At 37.8% G+C, this 14434-nt stretch overlaps 1 protein-coding gene across 1 annotated transcript in view; it reads right to left on the bottom strand.

Moving 5' to 3' along the window:
- The window catches only part of LOC124157103 (LMBR1 domain-containing protein 2 homolog), a 33276-nt gene that overhangs the window by 15796 nt on the left and 3046 nt on the right, over positions 1-14434 (bottom strand). Inside the window, exons 3-5 of the mRNA XM_046531599.1 lie at positions 7656-7823; positions 5180-5390; positions 3334-3597 (exon numbers count right to left, since the gene is read on the bottom strand). Coding sequence (XP_046387555.1) covers positions 3334-3597; positions 5180-5390; positions 7656-7823 — 643 coding nt within the window. The remainder of the gene's footprint in view (positions 1-3333; positions 3598-5179; positions 5391-7655; positions 7824-14434) is intronic.

Here is a 14434-nt window from a genome sequence, read left to right as displayed (position 1 = left end):
TTCAGGCCCATTTCTATTCTTTGTGCCCTCTCTAAAACACTGGAGAGGATTGTGCACTCTCAAGTCATGGAATTTCTAACATCATCTGGTAAACTAGACCCTTTCCAATCTGGCTTCCGCAAGGGTTTTAGCACACAGACTGCCCTGCTTAAAGTCACTAACGATATTCGTCTCGCCACCGACAAGAAATTGGTAACCATTATGGTTCTATTCGATTTTAGTAAGGCCTTTGATCGAGTCAACCACGTAGTTCTCTTACGCAAATTAAAGTCCCTCGATTTTTCCAGCTCTGCCCTAAACTGGTTTAACTCCTACTTGACGGGCAGAAGTCAAGCTGTCAAGGGCTCAGGTGACGAGTTATCCCCATGGCTCCCGATTTCATGCGGCGTACCTCAAGGATCCGTCCTTGGACCTCTCCTCTTTACTTTGTACACCCTGGACCTGGCTAAGTCCATTAGTCACGCCAACTATATGCTCTATGCAGATGATCTGCAAATCTATATTCACTGCTCTCGTGACGAACTTCCGTTTTTTATCGAAACTATTAACAGTGATATTAGCTCCATCATCTCTTGGGCCAATACCAACTGCCTACAATTAAACCCCTTAAAAACTCAAGCAATCATTTTCGGAAATTCAAGACTTTTAAATAGCATCCATCATGATAGTCTTCCACCTAGGTATTCGTGTTCACACGAGCATTGTTAAACTCAAAAAAACTGTTCGATACCTTGGCATCACTCTTTCCACTACTTTAAATTGGGATCAGCATGTATTGGAAATGTGCAATAAGGGAAATAAAATTCTCTATGTATTGAAACTTCAAAAGAAAAATTTACCTGTCCACACGAGAATACATAGCACTTGTAACCTCTTTGATTTTTCCAATTATGGATTATTGTATACTAGTGTATTGTGATTTAACAAATGTTCTTGAAATACGTGTCCAGCGACTAATTAACAGCTGCATTAGATTTATATTCGACCTTCGTAGAGACGATCATGTTTCTGAGCACTTTGTTGCCTTGAAATGGCTGCCTATTGGCTCCCGAAGGAAGTACTTCCTGGGGTCTCTTCTGTTCTCCCTATTTCGTACTCAAACGCCTGAACACCTGTATAACTTATTCACTTACAGGACTAGTGTTTCCCTCCGGTGAACCCGGTCAGACCTTAACCTTCTCCATATACCCCAAGCCCGTACCAACCTATACCTAACTTCCTTCCAGATCACTGCTTCTAAATTTTGGAATTCATTACCCCCCTTAATAAAACGCTCCTCCACCCCGGAATCTTTCAAGAGTAAACTGTATGAATATTTAAAACCGTAAATGTATTGTTTTGAGTTGTACAAATCATTGAGTTGATTAATTTTGCTTATGTTGTGCTATTTCATAATTATTGTATTTTTGAGCAGAATGTTTAATTGTATTTAGGTTTTTTGCTCTTATGGGTTTCCCAGAGCATCAAATAAAGCATTCATTCATTCATCAAGAACGGGTCCAGGATTTATTCTGAGGGGGCACAAGGGTCTGAAAGGCAAATGGTCTTCTCATATTTGAAATAAAAAACAACATACGACAATAGGGTGGTTTCCTATTTTTTTGCCTAAATCGGAAAAAATTTTTTTACTCCAGGAGTACGTATTTCATGCTTTTAGATTTTTAAATGACGACATCTATTTTTCGCTATTAAATGAAAAGTGAAAATTTTCAAGCGTGCGAAAACGCGACGGCTAAGTATGAATGCTGGGAAAAGCCCGTGTGACGACTTTCTGGTTCCGGCTCCCGCCATGTGAGGCCACCTTTGTGCAAGGCTTTGAGTGCTGCTACAACGCAGGCTGGTAGCAGGTAGCAGAGTACCCTGCTAGCAGATAGTGCTTGGCTTAAATAAGGATTATTAATACCCTATCAAATGAAGGAAAATTTCCAACCATACACTATTTTTATAAGTGATTATTAAGAGATGTTTTCCACATGGAGTGACATCACATGGGTGCCAATCTGGCCTTATTCAAATGAGATTAAAATTAACCATCAACATTCATCTAACCTGGGATTTCTAAAACCAAATAATTTTTATATTATGAATACACTAATAATGGGAAGTGAATGGCAATCAATGCCTTTCGTTTTCTTTGATGGAGGAAACTTCCATATTACTGTACAAAATGTTTTCTTTACTTTAATATGAAAATTATAATATGTCACAAATATAATAACGATAGTTTTCGAGCCCCTATACCACTAGGGCGATGCTTTCTTCGAGCGCTGACTAGCAAATGACCAAAGGCCGACAAATCTGTCTTCTTGACTTGGGCTCAAGGCTCAAATGATTGAGGCTCCTTAAAGCATAAAAGAAAACGAACATCATGGTAGCTATATTACAATTCTTGTCTACTCTTTAAGCATCTGGAGGGGGAAGGCCACATGCCCCCTAAATCTGCCTCCGTATCTAATAAACAAAGATGGAATGTGGAGAATCCAAACCAACAATGAGCAAAGGGAGCTATAAAAGGACCCACATATGATTGAACAAGCCCATAGCAGAAGACTTAAGAGGGTAGGTGAGTGGAGAAGAGGAGAAATTCATAAAATTAAGAGTGCAGTCAGAACACCTACCAAGAGGGCTTTGCGATGACCATGATAATACTGGAAAGATGAGATCATAAGGGGCATGAGGAGAATGCAAGCAGAGGATGACTGGATGGAAGATCGAAAGAAATGGAGAGGAGTCATTGGTGAGGCTAAAAACCTTCTGAGGTTTTCTAAGTCCAATAGGTAAGGTAAGGTAGGCCATTTTTTCAAGAAATATCAGATCCACAAAACCATCAAAATTCCACAACACTAACAACTAATGAAGGGCATACTAAGCCCAAATTCAAATCCAAGCATACCGCATACTACCTCAAGTACACCATGAGGGCATACAACCAAACCAAAACATATCAACAAACGATGAAAGCGCTTGTACAATGTTGCAGTCAGCTACAAACTATAAACCAAAAAAATCGCTTAATGCTTAGCTAAAATGTTGAGCTGAGGGATATGCATAAAATTTATGAATAAAAATAATGACTTGTGTATAACTGAGCGACTTAGTATATTTAAGCGTTACTTAGAGAATCAATGCATCAATTGGAGGAATTGATTAGGCAGCAGGATGGAAGATGAAATGCATCGATGAAGAGCTTCAATTTTGATTTAGTTTATTGTGTACCATTAATTACTGATGCCACTTTTAAGAATTACATACGAAAAGAGACCCAAGTATACCCCAAATTGTACTGGATTTTGGCCAGTAGATGCAGTAGTAATGTCATATTTATACACGCACCTGCCTGTGGAGGCGGACAAGAGCCTTTTCTGAAGGCACGGCTCCAGGAGCAGAGTCGTCATCTACAGCAGTGACTCTCAGTGACTTCCTCACATTCCTCCGTCCCCCTCCTTCCCAGCTGCCCCTCTCCTCCCTCCCCTCCTGCTGTGGCCCTCTGCGGCCCACTCTCTCCCTCAGGGATGGAGGCAATTTATTCAGGATAGTCTCTAGACACGGGTAGAGAGGGTGATAAGGCCCTATACAGGCACACGCCCCTTGCAGAGACTGAAAAATGCAACGAACACGCATGAACATTAAATGCATCAAATATTTGAATGTGGTACATATTATCAGGTGATTTTAATTCAAACACATAGTATACACATTTATGGAAATATAAGCACAGAAAACTTCTCAATGAGAAACCAAAGAGCACCCTTACCAAAAAGTGGCCTTACGACACTGCTAGAATCAACTTGTCCATGGATGCTCACGTTTTCAAATACAAGCATAAGCCTGTTATATGATCCTTACTTAGTTCATAATATTACCTAGCCTGTTCAATATCATAAATATCGTGAGAAAAATTATATAAAGTTGGAATTTTATGTTTTATTATAAATTTATTTAGTACAACAATAAAGTCAATTCCGTAATTATGTTCCCGAAATATATTCAAATATTATTTACCGACATTATTTTACAATATTTCAGAGAAAATGATTGAATATCTCCTCTACCATTAGGTAATTTGTACACCAACCAATCTGGCAGCATTGCAGTACGAAATTACTTGTTGCCATCACTTCCATGTCACTCATTGTTATTGATTGTGTAGAATGAGCTATGTTACCGGAGGGTGCATTCTTATTATAAAACATACAACAGATCGCTTTTTACTCAAATCAAATAAATACAACATGCATAGACAGAAATCTGCAAATGGGAGGTTTGCCAAATCTAAAATTGACTGCCTCACCACTTACAACCGACTAATCTATTATGTCTGCAATAAGTGCGAATATTGGTTAATATCTCAAAAAAATGGGTTGAGGTATATTTTTGCATAATTTTCTCACTGGTGAAATTGCAAATCATATGTCAGCTTGCCATGTAATACCTCGATTCATACAAAACCTTACACACAATGCCTTTCCCGGACTGGAGGCCCTTTATCGTCCCCACATATAAAATCTCCTGCTTAATCTTATTTAAAATAAATCATGAGGTGGGATGATAAAAAGTTTATATGCATGTGATATACTGTGTGTATGTGGTATACTATGTGAAGTTCTCGTTATTAAGAAGCAATTTGTTGGTCCCAACGAAAAGGCCTATCCAATCTATAATAAAAGAAACGTTATAACGAAATTTTCGCTATTACGAAATTACAAACCTCAGTCCCGGTCCCGGCAATTAAAAAATGAATTTTATTACTAAGTTCCGCGAAAAAGCAACAGCATTTAGGTGGATATACGCTACGTTATCTTCATTGATCTACGTTTAAGTTCTCTACTGAATTTGTCTCACTTCCTCTGCACTTTCAGTAAATGGCTTCATCATTTTATTCCCAAGCATCACTTTGGCATTGTCTCCATGGAAGTAATGTGATGATACATAATTCTTGCTAGCTTTTTACATGATATCAATGCATGTACCTTATATGATGAGCTGTTGTTTTCTCTATAATTTTGTAACCAATGGGTAGAATAAGAGCTAAAATGATTTTTGACAAATATTTATAAGCGTAAGAAAAACAAACAGACATTTTGTTCCTCGAGTCTTCAACTAACTTGTATTGTAACTAACCATACATTTATTTTTGCTATCACTATAGTCAAATGTTTTAACAAATGTCCATACTCACTTCAATCACATCCTCCACTGTATCTTCAGCTTCACTGTGCTCAGTACTAAGTTTGGCAGCCTTGAAATATGCATAACGTAGCATGTATTCATTGCGGCTGGAGTTCCAAATGGATCGTGGAACTTCCACTAAAGCATATCCAAGAAGAAGAACCAGCAAGGTTAGACCCCATGTATTACTCGCTGAGGATGCAATTGCTTTCAACTTCTGGCTGAAAAATGAACAGTGTACCATAAAAATCATCGTATCCATTCTTTTAAACCAAAAAACATCTCAACCCATTAACATCTAGCAGTAATATTTAGTGTCACCAGATAATGTAATCGAAAAATTAACTTTCTGTAAATGTATCAATATAAACTGTGGATTGTGAGTTTCACACCAATAAACCAAAATGGAAGTACATAATACATAAAGGTTTTTAAGTTACTACCAAGTTTAATGTGATTACAACGAGATTTTTAAAAAAATTTTAATGGATGCAAAAAAATTGGAATTTTTGGTGCAAGCCATGATACTTTTTTCTTACTTTACTCTGAATCCAGACAAACTCTGCTGGATAATTAAATATCAAGTTCTACGCTGCTTTTAAATAAAGCTTAGCTTGCTGATGTGGACCACATCTTTGGGAAGCTATAATGCTCAACATTTTCCTGGAACCAAAAGGTACCAATGGGAATTTCTACTGCTGTGAAGGAATTCTTTGAAGGCAGTGAGTTCTGCAGCATAAATTGGAATATCATTGGCTCCAATTAACAGAAGAAGATCATTTATCTGGAATTCTATAAAAAGGCATATCTTTTTTGGGCAGTCCTGCAGACCTTGGATGACAAAACCACTTGAATAGTGCAGATTCCAGTGAGGATGTTCCCCTTGCCACAAATATTTTTGGCTGCTAGGTGTTCTGAGTTTGGTCACTGCTGCACGAATTTTATCTTTGTTCTTTAATATTGTGAACAACGTAAATGATGTGACACCAAACAACCAACCGATAAATATAAGTCTTTGAAATCCAGCTGCTTCCGCCCTCGTCTATAATTTTAGTTTTAAGGTCCAAAGATTTATCTATCCTGATGCACTCATGCAATCCACCTGGCACTACTATGCCCCAGAGACTGAGTAACACGGTGCATCCACTGATAGGCGAGGGGTGTCCGATAGCTCGGTGCAGGGGGTACTAACTTTAATCGGCTGCAGTCGAAGGCACCAAGCTTTCATGTGTGTCATGCTAAGCCTGGAATACATTGTTGACGAGCCAATCACAACTGGCTTTAGGTGTAGTAGATCTGACACCCATTTTGTATTTTTAGTTTAATAAACAGATAATACAAAACATGATAGTTAATGCTTGCTCTGTGGTGCATCTCCCTCGAGAATATTTGTTGTAATACCTAGTGTACACAGTCGAAGGAAATTTTTGACCTCGTTCACACCCGATATATTTTACACATAAAACATAGGCTGTTTGGCAGTACAAAGGCTATCACTCGCTAAAAGGTGATTCTCATAAAATGCCGTACTTGCTCAACCGGGCTTCCACTGTATAATGTTTAATGTTTAAGCAAAAAAAACAAACTTACTTTCAATTTTCAATTACATTAAATCAAGTTTTCTTTATTTTTGCATCCGGTGGGAGAAGATAGACATTCTGTCCATAATTACCATATTTCTCCGAATATAGTCCCCCCCTAATTTTGAGGCTTCAGTTTTGGGAAAAATTAAAAAAAATGCATCTGAATATAGTCAGCTTAAGGTTGGAAGGCGATATTTGGTGGAACTTGTTGACAGGAAACATAATGAAGATACACTTTTGTATGTTCCACAAGAGTTTTTAATACCGACCCAGGTTTCGGCAGTACACACTGTCACCTGTACACCTTGATAATGACAGTGTGTACTGCCGAAACCTGGGTCGGTATTAAAAACTCTTGTGGAACACACAAAAGTGTATCTTCATTATGTTTCCTGAATATAGTCCCCCATAACTATAACTTTTAACCATGGGACTTTTTGGAAAAAAGGGGGGACTATATTCAGATGAATACGGTAACTATAGTTCACCAATTTTCATACTTCATCCCTTAATTGTCTGTTAGATCTTTGTTTTGTCTCATTTTCTTCTCATTATGTCAATTTAATGCCCAATGCTCTCAATTACTTGCATGCATGCAAAACTGTGAATTTGAATTTAATGATGAAGGTCATTTGGTACCACCCAGAAGCCGAGAGGTAGGGAATTTCCAAACCCTGCACCCAATCTGTCTCACCAAGAGTACGTATTCACTCTTGTCTGACCAATCAATTTCATTCTGACACCCATCTGACCCCCACTACCCCTCCCCCCACCCCCCAATCACACATGGGACTTTGTGGGCCCCCATTTTTTTCATATTTTTTTCTTCTAATTACATATTTGTTTTTTAAAAACAAAGTGCTGAAATTTCAAGTATATACATGAATATTCGTGGATCATTACCCATCAAGGTCCAATCCTGGTTTTACAGCTAAATAAATCAGCAGAATGCCAGCAATGAAGAGGTATGATCCGTAGTAAATAGCATTATCTACAAGGGCAGCTTTCAACTTTCCACTCACAGTGAAGTCACCTGCCTGGGTATAAGACTGCATAACAGGCAAAATCAACCTTAAAGAGAAAAAAAGCAGTCATTCTTTAGCCATTCAAGTTAAAAGGAAAACAAGCAAAATATTTCTTGATGCACTAATAAATACAGAGAACCCTCCAGAGAATTAATACCTATGATAAAATTTTCCATCTTTAAGATTAGTCATAAATTCATCCAAAAAATATAATCCAATACACTATCACATGATGAAATAATCCTTCAGGTTTGACACATGCGGAGTTGCACTGGAGTTGACCATCCACGATCCAATATCAAGAGCTTAAATTCTTGATGACAACGGCATATGCATGTCCCTAGGCTTCCACAGGGAAAACACTGCATTAGACAGGGAAAATCATGTGAGAACGAACCCGGTTCCTTAAATTTGTGGTATCTAAAGAAACACTTGCAGTCTGATGAAGATTTCATCAGCCATTGTCAATCCTTTCGGGCTTCCCTCTGATTTGACAAGTTCTTAACCAAAAGACAATAATTATTTTCAGTCTCTTTTCTCAGAAATCAAATTTCTATCAAAGAAAGTCTTCTTGTTAAACTATTCAAGAACACACCAAGGAGCTTTTAAATTCTAAGTAGGGGGGAGGAAGCATTGACATTATTCATCCCAGTAGAATTAACTCAGGACAGAAAAGTTATTATTCAATCCCAAATTAAATTCATGTTGGAGACTAGTCAAATGATTTACCATACCTTCAGATCCAATCTTCTGGTGAAAAAAATAGAATTTAATAAGTTCATCAACACTTTCATAGGAACTCTGCTCATATGTTAAGATTCATTTCTTCCAAATTAATTTTCATTCAGGATTAAAGTTACTGGGATGATACCCAATACCTTCTGATTTTTCATTACCAGCTACATCTGCCATTTCCATTTCAACCAATTATTCAGTCATTTAATTCTTCGATTAGTGCCTTGAAATAATACGCTCGAACTTCTGCTGAGCACAAAATACTCAGGTTACCCAAAAATTTTGCTGCATGGGGGTTAATTACATAAAGGTTTCACAGTATGTAGTGCTGCTGTGCAAAGGTGACTGACCAACAATGGCAGAGCGAATCGGAGTTTCCGACTGTGTTACATTTACCATGAAAACAGGCAATTTGAATCTTACCTAATTTCAATCCAAATTAGTGGTATGCAACATTAATTCGGATTTCTTTTTACAATTAACACACACAATTATTGCTATTTTTCCATTTATCCAATTAAAAATTAAAAAACTCATTGAGAAAATTTATAACCGTTAGTGGCTAAGTTCCGAGCATCTCTGGGTATGGTCAGAAAACTGTTCAATGTGATTTTGTAGACTAAAACACAGTTGCTGTCTGGGAACAGAAGCGCTAGCTGTTGGGGGAAGGAACAGAAAGGATAAGAGGAGAAGGGGTGCTACTTATTAGCGGACGGATCGTCGGATAGTCCACTCAGCTTCAATGCAAAAAAAATCATTAGGACACACCCCCAGTTCAAGTTTCTTTGTTTAAGATTGTGTTTCGCTACACTTGTTTCTTTCGCTGCCTTTCTTGTCCGAATAGCAACAGTTGCAATCAGTACTAAGCAATTTTGTTGAATCTACCTGCTACCTTCCCTCCCTCGGCACCTGGGCATCAACGGGGAGCTCACCTCAAGAAACACTTTGGCCAAAATGTAAATTAGGTTTAGTGGAACCTCGATCTAATGTTTTACAAGGGGGAGGTTGAAAACAACGATCAATGAGGAATGTTTGGCTAGGTTGCATATGTCCCAGGAAACACTGGATTTTGGCACGTAATTATGATATTCATTGAGGGATCCAAACAAGATTTTAGCTTATTACAGGAATATTAGTGCTAATCGAAACACTTAGGTCATATTGTTGACTCGACATATCTATGCAAACATCCAAAGGGAACAAGCCACCTAGCTAAAAAAAGTTTTGCACTCCACTCGGCATTTGCACCGCTATTATGGATTTCAGTCTGAAGTAAAAAGTCTTATCCATCAAATGCCATCTCAAGTGCACATATTTATGAGAGCAATGTGCATGTTATGCCTAAAACAACCGTTCTCACCGACGCAGTGATTGGATGTGTGATGGATCACAGCGGCCAAAAATAGTTTATTATTTAAAATGTTCCTTTCTAACAATTTTTTTTTATTTTTAATATAATTGAGGCAATGTGTCAAGCGTGAACAATGTTGGCTTAATTGTCAGCGGCACGCCCATCTGATCCTCGGCTGCATCCCACTTCTTGTTTTCACCAGGTATCTCGCTCTGCCCCCACCCCTGTCGTCATGTGCTAGCGGACAACCCGAGGCGTTGCAACACTCACGTGCTACTAGACCGGATTCTTTTCTTCTTCTTCAATTATTTTCAGTCCATCTTTTAAAGTTCTCACTTGTTTCTTCGGAGGGCCATGGTCAGAAGACGAATAAAAATAAAACTAATAAAAATGAAACCGGACTTTATTGAACCCACACGGAAAAAACTCGCTGGTTTGAAGGTTTAGGAGGTGAGGTTCGGCACTAATGCTATTGCTTACAGCGTAAGCAGAGCATACTGCAGAGGGTGAAGCATGACCATATGACTGTGGAATTAAAATTCTTGTCCTATAGAAAAAGCAACTTACCCGCTCATTTCTAACAATAAGTAGCGCAGCTCTAGATGAGCAGATGAATTCAGATTGCTAGTAGGTAGAAACAAAATATCCTGAGAAGATATCGCTTCGTTAGCTACTCTGACAAGTGAGGCCTGTAGCATAATTCGTAAATTGTAACCTGATGTCCTGTTTTCGAAAAAAATGCTGCATCAACTGCCGAGAAGCTCAGCTGCGAGGATATTGAGATTCGCCAGAAATCACCATCATATTATTCCAACTATTTCCTGGCTTAAAATGCTTAAATAACATTAGAAATACATCATGTTTGGTATCATTCTCTTTTGAATTAGGTGCACATTAATAATATTTCAATCTAATAAAAGTATACAGGTACCTGTACCTGTAATACCAATTGCCAAAAATCATTTTTAGACAACTTATGGGCTAATTGGTGATTCATGCAGTCTTCATGGAATTTTATTTGGGACCAGGAATGGCAAACGATGAATGTGGGAACGATAGATCGGGGTTCCACTGTATATGTTGCTGATGGTTATATCCTAGCTGCCCAACACTCTGCTTGAGAACTCCATAGTGAGTGGTCGTGTTTCGCATTTGGACTGCTTTGTTATGGTGGTTACAGCTTTGAATATCAAACGAAGGAAGGAAATGTTAAAATGCCCAAACCTAGTGTTACCATTCATACAAGGGCAGGTGAATTTGGCTCGAGGGGTTTTATTTAAACGGCAAGGTATTACTGTGCAAATTTTGAGATAAAAGACTTGAATTTGAAAGATGAGACGTTGTAAAAGGACATTGATAGCAATATGCATGTGCTAAAAAGGGGCCCCACAAAAAGACAACTATCATTTGAACAGACAGTTACTCAGTCAAAGAAAGTGAAGGACAAGAAAGAGGAGTTTGGTGTCGCTTCTACTGAAGCTTTTTTAAGTGCTGGAATTAGTGCAGAGAAACTCGATAATCCGAAAATTCGGGAATGACTCTCAAAGTACATGAAAGGAAGTGGAGATTTGCCATCTGCCTATCGTATTCGCCAACACTACATCCCAATTATGTACAGGGAAAAAGAAGGAGGAAGATCTTAAATGTTCTGTTAAGGACAAAAAGCTGTTCGTTTTTTGTGATGAAACAACAGATAAATCAGGAAATTGCGTGTTTCACGTGTTATATCATTTACTGGAAAGTAGCTGCTGCCAGAGCATTTATTTAGTTGCAAGTGTAGTTTTAGATGCTGCAAATGGTGCTGCCTGCTCACAAGCTATTGTAGATACTTTAAACCGATATGAGGTCCATTACCACAATGTTGTTGGTGTTGTTACAGATTTTGCATGTTCAATGAGTGCATGTGTTAATACTTTAAGGGGGCTTATTGGGGACAATCCTGCACATGTGCAATGTTGGGCACACAAAGTTAACTTACAATTAGTGGGACAAATTTGGCAGTACCATTTGCATGAAAGGAACTCAGTAGTTGCAAAACAAAAGCAGCATTTCTGAATGCAAGAAAAAGGAAACATCTTGGAATTTTTACATGGGAAGTATGAAAAAAGTAAAAGTAAAATGTTTTCCTATGCCATTGCAAACTAGATAGAATACATGGTTTCTGGCTGTGCTTTATATTCATGAGCATCTAGATGACATAGTAGAATTTATGGAAAAAAATGAAAGATGAAAACAGAGGTGTACATTTCCTAAAAAACTTAAATTCAAGTGCTTTAGATGTCATAAGAATCCAAGCGCAGTTCGCTGCAGACAACTGTGACCGCTTTGTCCTGTATTCCAAATAGCTCCAATAGCTCATGTCCTGTATTCCAAACTAAAGGTTCTGCAGAGTATGCTGGATATAGTCACAAAGAAGGTCTTTTCTTCAAAGCTCAATGCCAAATTAAAAATATTGAAAGCCCTTAACAGAGCTGAAGTTGTAAATGCCTTGACGATGACTGCTCAGAAGAATCTCGTGAAACTCAACCAACTGATGGCTGTGGACCCTTCAAAGTTGATTTTCGAAGCACTTAATAATGTTTGATCCGAAAAGTATGTGTTCCCCAGTCCAAAGGATTGATAGCATTGTAGGCAAGTTGCAGAAGTTGTCATATGCTGCCCCTATTAGTCCTCAAAAGTTCATTGAAGGCCACACCATGCTGCAGAAAATGGCCAAGCAACAGTTGTTGCAGCCTGATAGTGCTCCCCTTGATGTTTGCAGGCTTTTGTGTTCCATGCAAGAAGACTATATCAGTGGTGGATACATATGGGGGTGCAGGAGGTGCGCGGGCCCGCCCATATTGCCAAACATAGCAGAACCACAATTATAACTTTTCAATGTCATGAGATGGCATTGTCTTGTGTGTGTGTTTAATAAATTTAATTAAAATTTTCTTAAACTCTGCATGTGACTTGATTATTTTTTATTAGGATAAAAGTAAAGGTAACTCAAGATATCTTTTGCACCCCCCTAGAGTTTTTTTCTGTATCTGCTACTGGATTACATGGAATTCACAATGACTGCTCTGCAAGCTGTTTGGTACCCTATGTCCAATGTAGATGCAGAACAATCAATATATCAGTATTGTGTGGTGGTATTTGATCACAGGAGAACACTGAAGCCAGAGAATGCTGAAATCCTCACCATGATTGCATTTTCCTGGTACATATTTTATTACTATTTTACACTAGTCTGGATTCACAGAATTCTCTGTGTTTTTTCACTTGAATAAGTCTAACTTTGGTTTTTTAACTTGTTTTGAAGATCTGCCCCTGGCAAGCTTTTACTTGAGATGACAGATTACTGAAAAGCATTTCTCCTTTCACATTGGTCTATATTAATAAAATGAAATTGAAAACACATATATGTAGCATTTGATTAATATTTGCTTTTGTCTCCCTCACACAGACAATAGAGTATGTGCACCCGGGAGGAATACGATTGAAATGCAGTTTATTCGATAAAGTGTATCGTAAATATAATTACTTTCGATTTACAGCTTTAATTGTTGCTTAGTTTGTTTAATAATTAATATTTAATATGCATTGTTTTCGCAACGATATTGGGCAGACGAAAACGCTCATCTATTGGCTCCTCGGTATGTGACGTCATTCTGTTCTATCTCATCAGCGTGCAAGATGTTTATCGTGTTATGATCGTGTTTATGATTCAATAAACTACGTGTGCATTGGAAAAAGTTGGTGGATCTGATCTGTGTAAAGGGAAATACGTTTAAGTGCTTATCATGGAATTAGGTTTCGTGAAGGTTTCTTCAAATAATATCCCGGAGGTGGATGCTTCAATGATTGACCGTGCTGATTATGTTGGACTATACCTACATGCCTCGGCACGAAGTTTTAATGTTGAACTGGAGCTTTTTTATGTGTTGCCTCATTCATAATAAAGAGTAATCGACGGGAAACCTCATCAGTAATTAGGTCTAACATAAGTGAATTAAGTAAGATTGTTTACAGTAGGTAATTGGCCAAAAGTTTGTTAGCACGAAAGTTAGTTTACGGAAGTAAAAGTGCCGGTACGTAGATAACTATCGATATTTGTATTATTATCATTTCAAATACCGATCATAATTTAATTTATCTATTTAACTATTTTCTATTCTATTATTATTTAACCTACTAACTCGAGAAAAATAATTTTTCATATTCAGTCATGGCCCGTGGTGACTGGATGAATACCCATAGTTCATAATTTAATGCCGCTACTAGCTGGGTTCTTCTTCTTCTGGGCTATATAAGGTTTGAAACGTAAGCACAAATAACTGAAGTTACATTTTGGTCCAGTCTAAGCAGTAATCTGATCTTAATTTCTTAAAAAAAACGCACTTTTTATCGACGCATTTGTTCTTTCGTAGAATTAATGTATTCAAAAACAGAGTTCTGATTATCTCAATGTTTCAACAAGTTATTTTCATTTCGCTAACAGAGATATGTCAGTCAGATATACATTTGCTTGGTTGAGGTTTATGAATAGCATTTGTGAGGTATATCTAAAAATTGGTTATTGAAAACTT

This window comes from Ischnura elegans, chromosome 1 (assembly GCF_921293095.1).
Source record: "Ischnura elegans chromosome 1, ioIscEleg1.1, whole genome shotgun sequence".
NCBI lineage: Eukaryota > Metazoa > Arthropoda > Insecta > Odonata > Coenagrionidae > Ischnura > Ischnura elegans.
This window is presented reverse-complemented; position numbering and strand designations above follow the sequence as displayed.